The sequence below is a fragment of the Trachurus trachurus genome (genome assembly GCF_905171665.1).
Source record: "Trachurus trachurus genome assembly, chromosome: 6".
NCBI lineage: Eukaryota > Metazoa > Chordata > Actinopteri > Carangiformes > Carangidae > Trachurus > Trachurus trachurus.
The window spans coordinates 24882503-24898050 of NC_139897.1; the positions used below are offsets into that span (position 1 = coordinate 24882503).

At 41.7% G+C, this 15548-nt stretch overlaps 1 protein-coding gene across 3 annotated transcripts in view; it reads right to left on the reverse strand.

The window, feature by feature from the left end:
- Positions 1-1114: 1114 nt before the first annotated feature.
- Positions 1115-15548, reverse strand: part of LOC310987527 (guanine nucleotide-binding protein G(o) subunit alpha) — a 106254-nt gene continuing 91820 nt past the window's right edge. Inside the window, exons 7-9 of one of the 3 annotated variants that reach the window (XR_014595450.1) lie at positions 14812-14965; positions 9707-12475; positions 9347-9676 (exon numbers count right to left, since the gene is read on the reverse strand). Coding sequence is in view for 2 of the 3 variants with exons in the window: in XM_083973833.1 (XP_083829959.1) it covers positions 1535-1722; positions 5193-5346 (342 nt within the window). In the remaining variant the exon portion in view is untranslated. Of the gene's footprint in view, positions 1723-5192; positions 5347-9346; positions 12476-14811; positions 14966-15548 lie in introns of those variants that run through there. The other 2 variants (XM_083973833.1, XM_083973834.1) reach the window with 2 other exon arrangements.

The window sequence follows — 15548 nt, forward strand, 5'->3', positions numbered from 1 at the left end:
GAGTATCTCATGCTATCTGTGTCAGGGCTTCAAGAGGAAGAGGAGAAAGAGGAGGAGGAGGAAGAAGAGGAAGAAGAGGGTCGGTTGGCAAAAAAAGACGAGGGGGGCTTCTGTTACCACCCCACCCCCTGAAATCTGGGCGTCATGCCAAAAGAAGGCAAAATGATTGAGATAAATGGATGGATGTGAGAGAAGTAAAGGCATGGTGGTGTGTGTAAATGAAGAGAGAGAGAGAGACAGACAGATAGGTGTGTGTAGGACAGGCAATCAATCAATAAATACATTAATAAATTAATCAACCATTATCAAACCAAGAGTGAGTTTCCTTACATGGAGGATGTTAGTAGGTCTTAGAGGTTATAACAGTGAGGAAGGTAGAGTTATAACGTTGTGTACTTGCTTCTAAAAGCGTAGCTATCTACAGTACAGTACCTCAATTACATGGCACTGATTGGACGTTTAGCACATTTTTCCTATTGGCTCTCGGGCGCAGCCACGACCCCCTCGGGTTGGCTGATGGCCGAGGCCAGGCTTCAGGACCACACGGGAAGCCACTTCACTTCCTGTGGATGAAAACCACGTCTCGAATGCAGGGAGTAAAACGAATGATCAAGAAAAAAACAAAAAAAAAACAAAAGAAAAAATCGACAACAAACATTTTAAAATGTCTCGGCTAATGTAAACAAAAGACTAACGTTAAAAAATCGGCGTTGTCAGTTTTCAGCAGGTCTCAGGAGTTTGTTTGTAAGGTTTTGGCCGACCCGACTGCTGTTTGTTTCTGTTATCCACATTTTCACAGATCTCCGCATAAATCGTTATTATGTAATCACTACTATAGCAAAAAGAAAAAAAAAGAAAAACAAGAAATAATAAACAAATAAAGGTGTCAGGTGAGGCAAAATGTGAATAAAAATCAGTGTACAGACTTATACTCATGTAATAAATACACACATGATCAACAAAAATAAAACAGAAGTCATATTCATACTCATAATAATAAAAAAAAAAATCTGCTCAAAACAAAAAACAAGTACAGGTTTTGTTTTTGTTACCAACAAAAAGACATTGAGAAAGAAACAGAGAGGAGAACAGGAACGGAGGCTTTCATCGACTTTGTTCAAGAAGTTTTCAAGGCTGCAGGGTCTCATGTTTTCTACTAAAACAAATTTGTTTGCTTGGCAGCAGGCCAAAGGTCATCAGGAGGAGAAGTCGGAGCGGGAGGAGAAGAGAAAGAGACGAGAACTAAAAACATTATATATATATATATTTATATATACGTATGCCTATTTTTTTTTTAAATTATCCTCATTATTAATATGTACCTAGTTGCATTTTTCTTTCTTTTTTCTTTAAATAATCAGCAGAATCATCACCATCATCATCATCATCACCACCATCATCATTTCCACAGCAGTGTCAAAGGAACAGGAGCAAGGAGGGAGGAGGAAGAGGAGGAGGAGGAAGAAGAGGAGGAAGAGGGAGAGAGGAGGGGGCAAAGAGGGGGGGTATTACGGAGGGGGAAGGGGGAGTGTGCTCAGTACAAGCCACACCCTCGGAGGTTGTTGGCGATGATGATGTCGGTCACAGCGTCAAACACCACCTGGATGTTTCCTGTATCCGTGGCGCAGGTCAAGTGACAGTAGATTTCCTTGTTTGGAGAGCGGTTCTTGCTCTCGAACTGTGCTTGGATGTACGCTGCTGCGTCCTCGTAGGTGTTGGGTCCTGGATGGAGACGAAGAGACAAGAGAATAGAGAGAAAAAAACTTTAAACATATGTGTGTGAATAGAGGTTTCAAACATCTGTGTGTTCACCAAAGAACCTGTGAAGACGACACTAATTATAAAATCAACGCACATCCTCATCGTGTTACACTAACCAGCTGCTGGTCGTGCTAACACCACCCTGGACTAGATAACGTCTGTGTGTGTGTGTGTGTGTGTGTGTGTGTGTGTGTGTGTGTGTGTGTGTGTGTGTGTGTGTGTGTGTGTGTGTGTGTGTGTGTGTGTGTGTGTGTGTGTGACACCTGTCCCCAGGTGAGCAGGTGTTTTCCAGCAGGTTAACGTTGTGTATTTACATAAAAACAGTGAAGCTGGAGTTCACGTTTGTTTAGCTTTTCACTGTTGATGGCTGCAGCTCCTTTTAATATTTATTGAATATTTTATTTTCACTTTTTAAACAAAAAAAAAAAAAAATAGAAGAAAACAAAACCTCAAAGAAATTTCAGTCAAAAGCAACTGGACTTGGTTATTTGTCTAGGAAGACGTTTCACCTCTCATCCAAGAGGTTAACGAGGGGATAACGATGACCTGGACAAATGAGAATATTCACAGGCTTCAGAAAACAAAAAAAAAACAAAAAAACAAAAAACCTACATACAAAATGAACATACAGCAGCTGACATTGTTATATGAAGTAAATGAAGAAAGAAAAAGAAAGACAGAGGCTATACTGTATGAGGATACATACAATAAGTAAAGTAGCCCAGTGTCTTCTGTCTCATGATACCACCAGGGGTATGAATAAAAAACAAAACAAACACACACACACAAAAAGACTTTTCATATTTATTTTACTAAATAAATCCAGCAAGTCTGGAAGTTGTGCTGCGTTGTTTGCTATTTTAACATTGTTGGTTTATTTTTGTCTTTGTTTCCTTTTTTTTTTTTTTTTTTTTAAACACACACTGCATTTATAACAGGCTTCTCATTCAGTAGGAATGTGATGATGGAGGGAGAGAGGGATTGAATGTGTCACATGGACTCAGTGTGATTATCAAGGCGGTTAGCAGAGAGTGAGTAAAGCATGAGAGACGGAAGTGAATGGGCTGCGCGGCTCACAGAGCTGCGGCCTGTGGAGACGGCAGGAGACAGCTTTCACTTGCCATCTCCTCCGCTCTGTGTTCACGGCCGACCAAGCGTGACCGTCTCCTGCTCTCTCACTCCCCGTCCCTTCTTCTTCTTCTCCTTCTCCTCCTCTCTGACACAGCTACATCTACTCTCTTTTTTAAAATCTCTGCTGCTCTATAACTGTACTGTCCTGAGTTTTGTTTATAAGCTCTTATTGGTTGAGTTTCACTTTATCGATGTATCTATGCTCTTAGTTAAAGGGATAGTTCAACATTTTGGTAAATTGGCCTATTGCCATAATTCCTGTAGTCATAGCAGTAGGTTCGTTACCTTTATTTGTCATGCGAGCTAATACACAATCCAAAAACTCCAAAACGCTACAAGACAGAGTTGTTTTAGAGGTAAATTCATGCAAAACTGCTGATGCGCGTTCCTCTCGGGGACAGTTTTTCAGCAAGCAGTCTCTGCATTTGCCTCTAAAACAACTCTGTCTGGTAACGTTCTGTTATTATCTCATAGCGTGGTGAATGTGCAGGTCACAACTTGTCCACCAGAGCGTTTTGGAGTTGTTGGATTGTGTATTTGATGAGTTTGATGAGGGAAACCAAGAAATCCCATTAGCCTCCGTAGCGTAGCTCTGAGCAGCTCACGGCTCTGCTCCGCCATTCTAAAAATAGCTTGCACCGACAAATAAAGGTAACGAACCTACTGCTAGGACTATAGGGATTATGGCAATGGGCCAATTTGCCAAAATGTTGAACTATCCCTTTAAAGCTGCCACATCTTATATAATCCTACTTCAAATGACAACATGAGATCAGTGGACAGTTGCCATTTTTGTTTGTCAATTGTTCTTGACTCTGTAGTTTATGGTGGTTTGTGCCGTTTCCCTCTTCGCCAGGTCGCCCCTTGCTACTCTCAGATATGTCTACGTGGTTAAAGGCCCCATGCTGTGCACTTTTCTCTGGGTTTATTTACCTGCTGATATCCCTAACAAGATGTATCATTGGTTTTGAGTACCTGTGATCTGCTTAATATAGTCTATATTGCCCCTTTCTGTTGCCTCTTTCTGGAGCTCTAGCAGGCACAGGTCATTTGGCCAATCAGAAGAGAGAATGAGAACCTCTCCTCTGATTGGCTCACTGTTTTTGAGTGGCATGTGGTCGGGCCAATCACAGGCAAGTAACTGAAGCATAAGCTGCATTCATAAAAATTGAAAGAAAACAACTGGTCACGGTGGGCGGAGTTACCTTGTGTGTGACATCACAGAAAGGAGGAAGTGCTATCTGCTCGTCTTAAAGAGAATGTTCATAAAAATGGGTGGTGTGTGTTTCTCCGTTTATGACCAGTTTGATGCATGGGACAGTATATATGTGGCCCAGAGACCTCCCCAAGCCCGAAAAAATAACAAAAATCACATTTTTCATGCCATGGGGCCTTTAAATAAATTTGAAAAATAAATATAGCATATCAGTTTAACTAGTGTTGCTTACTTTCTTCTGCTTTCATCAGTATTTTTTTATGTTTATGCATTAGCTTTCAGGCAAATTCTACAGCTTTGAGATTTTTATTTTCTACAGTAGTTCAACAAAATCAAGCTCCTTCAAAGGAACTGTTTGACATGTTTGGAAATATTTTTGATCTGCTTTCCTGCCAAGACGCTCTATGATAAATAAAAAAGCTATCACCTGTTTGGCTTTGCTTAGTAATAAAGACTGGAAACAGCTGGAGCACCAAGGATTATGTCTCTCCACAAAATCCACTAACGTGTGATTTCAAAGCTGTTCAGAAACATAAACGCAAAAGTGAAAATGCTGTTTAACAGATGGGAATATGCAAATCTCCTAAAAGAAAATGAATGCCTCTGTTTTTATTGTATGAATTATAAAAGATATAAAAGACTTCACTTGTGATGGAGACAGATATTGTCACATTTGGATAAAATTATTATTAATTGCTCATTGTTTCCTCCTCTTTTAAGTTCCATGATCCCTTTGGAGGTGTGTAAATACGTCAAGGCTGACCTTTCTGTATTCTTCACGCCATTTAAACCTGTCCACAGCGATTGTGACAAAACAACAGAAACCTGTCTGGTGTTTTTCTCCCTGTTGTTCCCTATCAGATGTCAGATTACTTGACCACTCACTCTGTTGCGTATCGAGTCCTGTCCCATGTGATTGGACTCAGTTTCACAGTCCCACAGCTTTTTGTTTCCTCGAAAAAGAAATCAATTTCGTACACCTGTCAACTTTTGTTCCTGCTTTACGCGTTTGGAGAGCTGCAGCCAAGAAAGACAGTTTTCTTTCCAAATGTTACAATCTTTTTTTGTCTTTCTTTCTTTTTACCTGCGTATTCGGGGAAGCAGATGCTGAGCGCAGACTTCTTGATCTTCTCTGCAAACAGATCCTTCTTGTTGAGGAAGAGGATGATGGAGGTGTCGATGAAGAACTTGTTGTTGCAGATGGAGTCGAACAGCATCAGGGACTCGTGCATGCGATTCTGTTGGAGGGAGAAGGAGAGAGGGAGAGAGAGAGAGAGAGGGGTGGAAAAGACGGTGAAAGAATGAGACAGAAATACATCAGACATTTTCTTGCACATTCACTGCCGGTGCATCTGTAATTGAATTAGATGCAACGCTCTCCGAACACATTGTGCAGCGACAGAGATGCTGACTGAGGAGCGATTTCTTTTGTCTCGCGCTGAAAATGCCAAACAAGGAACAGTGGCGGTTACAAAATGAGCCTGTTCAGGAAATATTTGTTTTCAATAAATAATCAGTGTTGAGAGAAAAACACAGGGAAGAAGCAAATTAAACTTATTCTCCACAATTAAACAATGCAAACACACAGTAATACACACACACACACACACACAGAGGAAATAATCAGGTCACAGGAAAATAATCACACGGATCAAGTTACTCATGTGGTGCTTTATTATCTTTTCTCTCATGTATAAATACAACGTTCAATAAATTATCACAGCAGTGAGGGAGATACAGCAGATACATTTCTTTTTTTTTTACTCTCAGTGCACTCACACTCACACACACATACACACACATACACACATTTGCTGTGGGTGATCTGTACATTATAGACAGGTGTTGGTTGGTGCTGACGCAGAGCAAAAGAGAGATGTTAAATGGACATTTTCTTTTTAAAAAAAAGCTCAAACGGCCGTGGACAGTGAACGTTTCACCAGTTCATTCTCTGCCTCTTTAATTCTACACAAGTTTCATTATCGTTGTGCGCCCTGCGGCTTTCTGACTCCTCTCCCAGTCCGGCGTTAGAGCAAGGGGTCTTTGCAGCGACTTATGTGCTCATTTCATCCGTTATTGGCAAAGTTGAGAAAGAAACAGAAACAAATTATAAGATGTTTGCAGGCGAAACTCTGGTTCTAAATTTAGCATAAATATGTCAGCAAAAAAAACAAAACAAAAAAAACACCACAAGAGCTCATTTAAATCTTTACATAGGAAGCATCTGACATTAAATTTTTAGATCTGAATAGTTCTTCATCTGGCTGCTATTGTGACATTTAAACAGCTTTTTTTTCTTTTGTTTTTATGTTGCTAAGGTTTTGACTTGGCACAAGGTGCTAACGTTGCTTTTGTGACACCACCTGCAGCCCAGAGGAGCAGCAGCATCACAGGACCTTTGTTATCTGAATGGACCACTGATTGTATTATCCACACCGCGGCCACTGAGGAAAATAAAACAAAAACAAACCAACGCAGTATTTTTTTTTTTTACCCTTTAACCCCTCCTGAGATCCCTCCTCTCAGACTACATTACCCACAAATCTCTTCTTCTCACTGAAGAATAAGGGAATCAATGATTTATTGTTGGGACTGATGCAAGAAGACCATGAACTACATTTCCCACGACCCTTTTGGTCTCGCCTGTTGATGTGATTTCGCACTGGTTGTTTGTAGGTTTATTGGTGATTCATCAGGAGTGGGGTCGAGCACACACACACACACATACACACACACACATACAGTAGGCTATACTGCAAACACACACACATTAATCCAGCATTCGAGCCTCGGTGTGACGGCGAGGTGGACGGAGTGGATCACAGAGAGGAAGTGAGGAGGTTCAGGTGTATGAAACAAACACACAGGGGAAATGAAATGATCCTGTGTGAGATGAGACACACAATCTCTCCGTTACTTTCTGAGTTTGTTAGTTTCTTTACTTCTCCCCAAAAAAGAACCAAGAACCCTGGGCTCAGTTGTAACAGGTCGAGCGTTAAATCAAACTGCTGCCCTCCACTCCCCTCTGATTTCAGAGTTGCTCTCCCTTGCAATGGCCACATTTTTGTCCATTTTTTACAAAAACACATCCACTTTAAAGTCTCTACGATAATACTGGTGTTACTGAGTCATCACACCTACATTTAAAATGGCAAAACCAATTCAAAAGTTGTCGTTTTTGAACTTTGAATCTGCACCATGAAACCAACAGCGCGCTGCCCTGACGCTGACCTATCGCAGTTTATTAGTTCCAGTTTAATGTGTGATAAATCCTGCTGGACGAAACAACACAAGGCGAGAGCTGATGATCCAAATACCACGTCTCTTGTGAATGAACTGTCACAATCTGTTGTTGGGGTAATAACTAACAGCAGGTGCAAGCTTTCATCTAATGACCTGTTACTAAAGGAAACAGCTAACGTGTTAACGGTTATGGCCCTTCAAATTAAATTCCTTGCTAATGTGGAAAAATATTCAAGTGTTTGATTCCAGATTGTGAATAAAACTGAGGGTTGATTCAGTTTTATATGAATCTGATCCGTTTCTGCTCGCTCTGCGCTGCCTGAGGTGAACAACACAGGCATGAAATTTGAAGTTGGAAGACAAAGCAGGAGCAGTTTGCTGCCGTTACCACCCTGAGGGCAAATAAATCATCTGAATGTGAATTGGGGTTTCGGCTTTATTGGTTTCACCAGCTCATTCTTCTTTAGATTTTTATCCACGGCTACAGGAAAAACACGACACAAGGGCGAATTAGTCTCCAGAAAATTTGAAATTTTCCATAGATTGTTTTACATTTTTCTCAGATGATGTTCAATGTCTTCAGCATACTAATGTGAAATACTTGTTTGTCCTCCTGTGCAAAAGCAAAAACAAAGATGGAAACCTGTTGTGTGCATTCATTTGCGACCAAATCCTTTTGTAGTTTTATGAATATTTTACGTCACATCTTCCTGAAGCCGACAAATTAAACAGTTACCGCTGCAGGACCGCTTCACTTCCGCTGTAACAGATCAACAGAGGAGGAGCCGAGGTGATCGACTAAAACGCCCTCAGCACCGGCGGCGGCAGCGGGAGCTTCCTCCTCGTTTGGCACGAGAACCTCAAAACATCTGAGGCCGGGTGGACACGCTGGTATAATTTGGCACTGGCGAGTAAGGTGTTGTGACATTTCTAAGTCCTGTGGGCATGTTTGTGTCTTCAGTGCATGTGCGTGCATGTGTGTGCATGTGTCTAAGGCCTGTCTGCGCTGGTGGAAAGGGTAGACAGGTGCCTTCTGGGTAATTAATCCACACACAACACCCATGGGCTGATATTGTCTCTTACACACACTATCAATGGACACACACATAGGTAACCACACAATTATGCATACACACAATAGACAGAAACACACAAAGCAGACTGATCAACAGCCCTGGGCAGCTCTCCGTCTCTAATTAGGAAACGTTGGCACAGATGTGCGAGGACGAGCTGCGGGTGACGTCATCTACCTGTCTGACTCTACGGCTGCTGCTCCGAGCAGAAAGAGGAGACACGCCCTCGCTGTTCGAGTGTGGAGGGACGAGAGCAATAAAGTAAACACTTTTCTTATGAATAAATAAAGCAGCTCTCTGCCTGTGTTTACCTGCAAAGCTACAAACACACTCGGTTCAGTCAATTCAACAGAGACCCAGAGACGAGAGGAGCTCAGCTTCTATATAACGCTGTAAACTATTGTTTATAAAGAGACAGGGAGGGAAGGGGAGGAGGAGGAGGAGGAGGAGGAGGAGGAGGAGGAGAAAAATACTTTATTCATCCCCTGGAAATTCAAATTGTCCAGCAGCTTATATAAACTAAAATGATATGACATGAATGCCAGGTAAAGGTGTATAACCTAACAAATGGCACTGTGCATTTTGATGACAGCAGGTCAAGGAAGGAAGGACGAAAGGAAGGAAGGAAGGACAAAGGGAAAGAAGGAAGGAAGGAAGGAAGGAAGGATAAAGGGATAGAAGGAAGGAAGGAAGGAAGGAAGGAAGGAAGGAAGGAAGGAAGGAAGGAAGGAAGGAAGGAAGGAAGGAAGGAAGGAAGGAAGGAAGGAAGGAAGGAAGGAAGGAAGGAAGGAAGGAAGGATGGGAACGATGGGAGAAAAGAAGGAAGGGAAAAAGGAAGGAAAGATAGATGGAGGGAGGGAACAGATTGGGTCAAAAAAGAAGTAAGGACGAAGGGAAGGAAGGAAGGGAGGGAGGCAAAAAGGATTGTGGAAAGAAGGAAGGGAAAAGGGAAGGAAAGAAAGATGGAGGGAGGGAACAGACCACGTCAACTGGATCAAAAGAGGAAAGAAGAAGAAGTAAGGACGAAGGGAAGGAAAGAAGCAAGGGAAAAAAGGATTGTGGAAAGAAGGAAGGGAGAAAGGAAGGAAGGAAAGAAGGATGGAGGAAGTGAACAGATTGGGTCAATTTGACCCAGAAGGACAACAGGAGGGTTAAAACCAAAACCTCTCCTCCAAAAAGCTCACATCATCATCATCATCATCAATCTTCATTTGAACCAAACTGTGCACTGGGCATCAAACCACAATCCCCACTATGCCGCTCCGGGATGTTGTCTACCCACTAAAGGAAAAGGACCTCATTTAGGGGAAAAAAGCACAACATCAGGGCTGAAGCAACAGTCACAAGGCCGACGTTCACATCCCAGAGGACTGTGTGTGCTCACCTCTGGCTTATTAAGGCCGAGTGGTGGGCAACAGGGATATGACACAATGGCTGCAGCCCCCTACGGCCGTGTATAAAAAATCAATGCCTCCATTGAAGCATTATCTGGGAATTGTGTGGTTGAGTCAGCATGCTGCCTCTTGTACCTCTTTGTTTAAAGTGTTTTTTTTTATAGTGGACCAGCGCATTCTGCAACACGAGTGCCCGGAAAATCAATCGGAAAAATGCGGACGGAGGTGATGAAGGATGACGGCAAACCTCTCGCTCTCAGATTACCACCAACAACAACTGAAGTTAAAGACAAAAAAAAACTCAGAAAATTTACACTTTTTTCTCTAAATTTGATCAAAAGCACAATTTTCTAATCTATTTCAATATTTGTCCCCTGAGAGAAATGCACCAAAGATTAAAACACGTGGTCGTCTGGAAATAACAACACTAACTGATGATAACATGATTAATACTTAACGGGTCGTATCTAGGGAAATTATAAACAACCGCTGCTCAAAACACAACGAACAGAACATGGCAGAAGATGCAACAAAATCTAATTCTCAGGTGTGTGTGATAAAAGAATATTTTTACTCTAGTGGCACTCCCTGTGTCTGTTCATATATATATATACCTGCTACCACAAGGAGTCGCCAAAGTCAAAACTGTTTAAATGTCCAAACAAACCAATGAACAAGAACAACTATAAACCAATGAGATCACACCAAACACCAGCCATCAACATGTTGATGCTGTAAACTATGAGAACTTAGTATTACTTCATTATGTGAGCACTCATAGGTCGAATCAAACTCCGCCTTCATTTTTATCTCAGCTGCACATCTGTATAGATCTGTGACTGTATCTTGCACAGCTGGTGAAAACAAATCTGTCAACAGACGCAGAATAAAAACTTGACAAAATACTTGACGCACATTCACACGGACTCATAAAAAGGTGGAAAAACAGAATCAGTCACATGATGTCGTATGTAGCCGGTAAACTGAGTGAGTCCAAACTGAAACCTAGTGAATGTGACAGGACTCAGGATTATTTCTGGTCTCATTACATTTAATATTCTGAACTGTCCTGTCTCCATGAAAATCCCTCTGCTCCTGTAGGTCTCTCTCTCTCTCTGTCTTTGTTTCTGTGTGTGTGTGTGTGTGTGTGTGTGTGTGCGAGCGAAGCTTTGCCACATTGAAGCCGACGTGAAGCTCCTTTATGATTCTACGTGTTTCTCCGAGGCCTTTGAGGGCAGGATGAGATGAGATGAGATGAGATGAACGGGCTCGGTGCCATTAATTAGTCCTATTTGTTGAATCCAGTGCTCACAAAAGGCATCACACTGTTTAATATGGATTTTCACATGGGCCAAAATCTAATAAATAAATATAGTACACATAATAAAAAGACCTTATGTCAATTAATAATCATAGGACATCAATTTGGGAGAACATACAAATTACTCAATTGAAAAAAAAAATTATTTAAGCTTTTTTAGTTGTGGAAGATGTTTCTTAATTAAACATGCTTTTATGATGTCACATATATCACTTAAAGACAACCAGACTCAGAGACTCCTATTAGATACATCTTATAAACTTAAATAAAACTGTTAAACTGTGAAATCACATCATCAGGATCATTATTGTGAGTTGGACTGTAATTACTTTGCACTCTGATTGGATTGGTTAACCTACTTTTGTCTGGATTTTTATTTATTTATGTACACATTTATCAAGATTAGTCATTTTGAAGTTGTATAGTTTAGTGGGCGTGGCTAAATGCTACAGTCACATATCACATAGGGGAGAGAGAGAAGGAGAGGGGTGAGTGGGGGTGGGATTGGGTTATTCATTATAACATGCAACAAAGGTCCCCAATTGTGATTTATATGATAACATCTGCTAACATCTGATTAGGACTAGTTCAATGACGTAGTTTATGCAGCTTCAAAAGGCCCCTCCATGCAACTATGGCACATTTATGGCAGATAAGAGCAAGTGAGTAAAATCTACATTAAAATAATAAGAAATATTTAAACTGGACATAAACTGTATCCAGAGTAAGGCACTGATATATTTACAAGAAAGTCTCAAGACATCAACTGTGCGGTGTTGTGCAAAATATCTGCAGCGCACGAGCAACAGATTTGAAGTTTAGATACGACCAAACCTGGAGGATCTTCTCTAGGAACTGACATGATGGATGGAAAACAGGCAAAACACAATTAAAAAAAAAAAAAGATTAAAAGGCGTCTCAACCAACCAACCAACCAACCAACCAACCAATCGATCGATTCGTTAATTAAAGAGTCAAGTTGAACCAGTGATCAGCCTGATGATGGCGTCGACGACGTAGGACATGATGACGACATCACACACACACACACACACACATACACACACCACATACCTAACAAATGTATTCACCCACGTCAGGTAAGTAAATACATGGGTAAAAATATCTAAACAGCATCATCATCATCATCAGTAGAGGCCGCAGCCCCGCAGGTTATTGGCTATGATGACGTCGGTGACGGCGTCGAAGACAAACTGGATGTTGTTGGTGTCGGTGGCGCAGGTCACGTGGGAGTAGACCTCTTTGTTGGTCGACTTGTTCTTGCTCTCGTAGTGAGACTTAATGTAGGCGATTCCCTCCAGGTAAGTGTCTGGACCTGCAGGAAACACAGAGAGAGAGATGGATGACACATCATGAGGAGGGAGTTAAAAGCTGTTATCATCTGAACCTGCGCTGCTGCTGCTGCTGCTGCTGCTCTTGTTGTTGTTGCACCACCTCATTTTCTGCATCAGCAGGATTTTTTTTTTTCTCTGATATTTTCTGAAAACATAACCTTTGACTCTCTGGCTCAGCAGCAGCAGCAGCAGCAGCAGCACACAATCTGCTGTGGTTGTGCTTACTGCTGGAGAAAATAAGAAATAATACATCGACGACGACTTCCTCAGAACAAAACGGTGACAGGTGGTTTATACTGTAGCAGAGTAGACAGACGACATGTGATGGGGGGGAAATTAAGCTGCCGATTACTGCACATAACCAGCGTATTATGGTCTTTATAAAGCAACAGAGAGCGACAAAAAAAAGGGACAGAGCCATTACTCACACTGTATATTGATTAATTTTACAGCAGTGCCAGATACTTACTACATACACGCCCATTTTAAAAGCTTCGACTCTCTTGTGATGATGAACTGTGAGAATTAATTCTGACATAATGCAGGAATCTGGCACGCAGCGGCTCCGACCCAGAGAGCTTTACTTTTGTTATAATGCTTTTGGAATGAGTCAGATCTCAGTGATTGGAGTTAATTTGGGTCTGGACGTGTCACTAACATCTATCTGGAGTCCGGGGCTAATAGCGGCACTGTGGTTTTTTTTTATTCGGCTGCTTCAGTGGCAGCTTAATCAGTGCGGGCAACAGCGCTGTTGGGCCGATATAAAAAGGATGAAGAGAGGAGGAGAAGAAGGAGAAGAAGACGAGAGGAAACGGGTTTCGAATGCTAATTCTCTCTTTCTCACAGTCTTGCTGTTTTGGGCTCTCTCCATGTTGCTTTCCCACAGTCTTGAGCTGTCTATTCTTTTTCTTTTTTTTTGACAGTTTTCTCACACTCGTGCTTTTCTCTGTCGTTCTCACGTCCTATTGTTTCTCGTCTCTCGGCTCCTCTCTTCTAGCTCCTCTTGTAACACTCCTGATTTCCATTCACTGTCTTGCTCCTCTCGCACTTGTTCAGACTCTCATTTTTGTTTTGTTTTTTTTGTTCCCGAGTCCGAGCCGATCTGTTCTGCCTTCTAATCTCTGCTTGTTGCGTTGTCCTCCTCCTCCTTTTCGCCTTCATCCTACGACTAAACCACTGTGCAGATTCAGTCCATCCGTCTGTCTGTCTCTGCCTTTTGAGGAGCTAATACCAGCAAACATCTATCTGCAGAGATCAGCCTGAAGTCCAGAATCACAGATGCAGCAGTTTCTCTTTTAAAACTGATTATTAACCTGGATAACTGAGCTGCATCTGCAAAAAAAAAATCCCCCTAAGTGAAAATAAAAAGAAAACTACCAAATAATGCATCCATATTTACAATTAAGCTATTCCTGGGATCATTGTAACTCATTAAGTTATGTAATTTAAGAGAAGAGAGGATATTAAAATGCATATTGTCAGTTTCCATGCATGCATAATTCAACCTGATGAATGCTCTGTGCAGCCGTATCGAGCCACTTGGGGACAAACAGCGTCTCCACCACAAAACGAGACGTGATGCTTCTCGAACAGCTGCATTCTGGTCAAGTGGGAACACTTAAAAGAAACACTGCTTCATGGGACCTTTAAATGAATATGGATATGTTGTTCTAAAACAGCTCAAAATCGTGGTCCCATCTTGGTGCTATGTATGTTCAACAGAGCAGACTGGACAATCCTGAACACATTGGTTAATCAGTGTTAAAGGGATAGTCCAACATTTGGGCAAATTGGCCCATTGCCATAATCCCTATAGTCATAGCAGTAGGTTCATTACCTTTAATTGTCGGTGCAAGCTATTTTTAGAACGGCGGAGCAGAGCTGTGAGCTGCTCAGAGCTACACTACGGAGGCTAATGGGATTTCTTGGTTTCCCTCATCAAATACACAATCCAACAACTCCAAAACACTCTGGTGGACAAGTTGTGACCTGCACATTCACCACGCTATGAGATAATAACAGAACGTTACGAGACAGAGTTGTTTTAGAGGCAAATGAGGCAAAAAAATGCCCCCCACGGGAACGTGCATCAGCGGTTTTGCATGAATTTGCCTCTAAAACAACTCTGTCTCGAACCTACTACTATGACTATAGGGATTATGGCAATGGGCCAATTTGCCAAAATGTTGAACTACAGTATCCCTTTAAAATTTGCTTATATGTAAACGCTGTATGGAGGAGGCTTCACCTTAATTTCCATATAAATAAACAGCAAATATTGATGAACACTGACTGTGAAGTATGTAAATATATTTACCGGTGTATTCGGGGAAGCAGATGGACAGTGGTGACTTGGGGATCTTGGTCTCGAACAGGTCCTTCTTGTTGAGGAAGAGGATGATGGAGGTGTCCTTAAACCACTTGTTGTTACAGATGGAGTCAAAGAGCTTCAGAGACTCGTGCATGCGGTTCTGTAGGAGACATTAGCACGAGCTGAATGGGCTTCAACACTCACGCAGATCAGGACGCATGAAATGTAAAAATGTATTCAGAAAACACATGCACACACACATGTAGTAATCAAATAATCAAGATCACACACACAAATGACACAAACACACACTTTTGAAACAGAGAGAGGAACCTCGAGGATAAAAAAAACAAAAGAGCACAGAGGAGTTCCTCTTGTCTGTGGACATTGTGTTCTGTTGTTGTGTTGAACTTATATTTTTCCGTGTGTGATTGATATAACATCAGTAAAAGGAATTATTAGTAAGCTGAATAACAATGAGTTAAACAAGCCATGCACTTTCAGCTTGTTAGCAGTGAGCTAGCGTCTGCGCTAACTGTAGCAAGTGATCAATTACAGTACAGGAACCCTGTGGAGTTTCACACCGCCGCGGATTAACGTTTTTGTTTGTTCAGGCATACGTGTGCCAGGAGCAGGAATTTATAGAAATACTTTCTTTTTTTGCCAACTGCAGAAAGTAGCAGCAACAGTGTGTGCTAACAATTCATTACAAGGCAGCAGTGCGGCAGTAAAGGAGGAGGAGA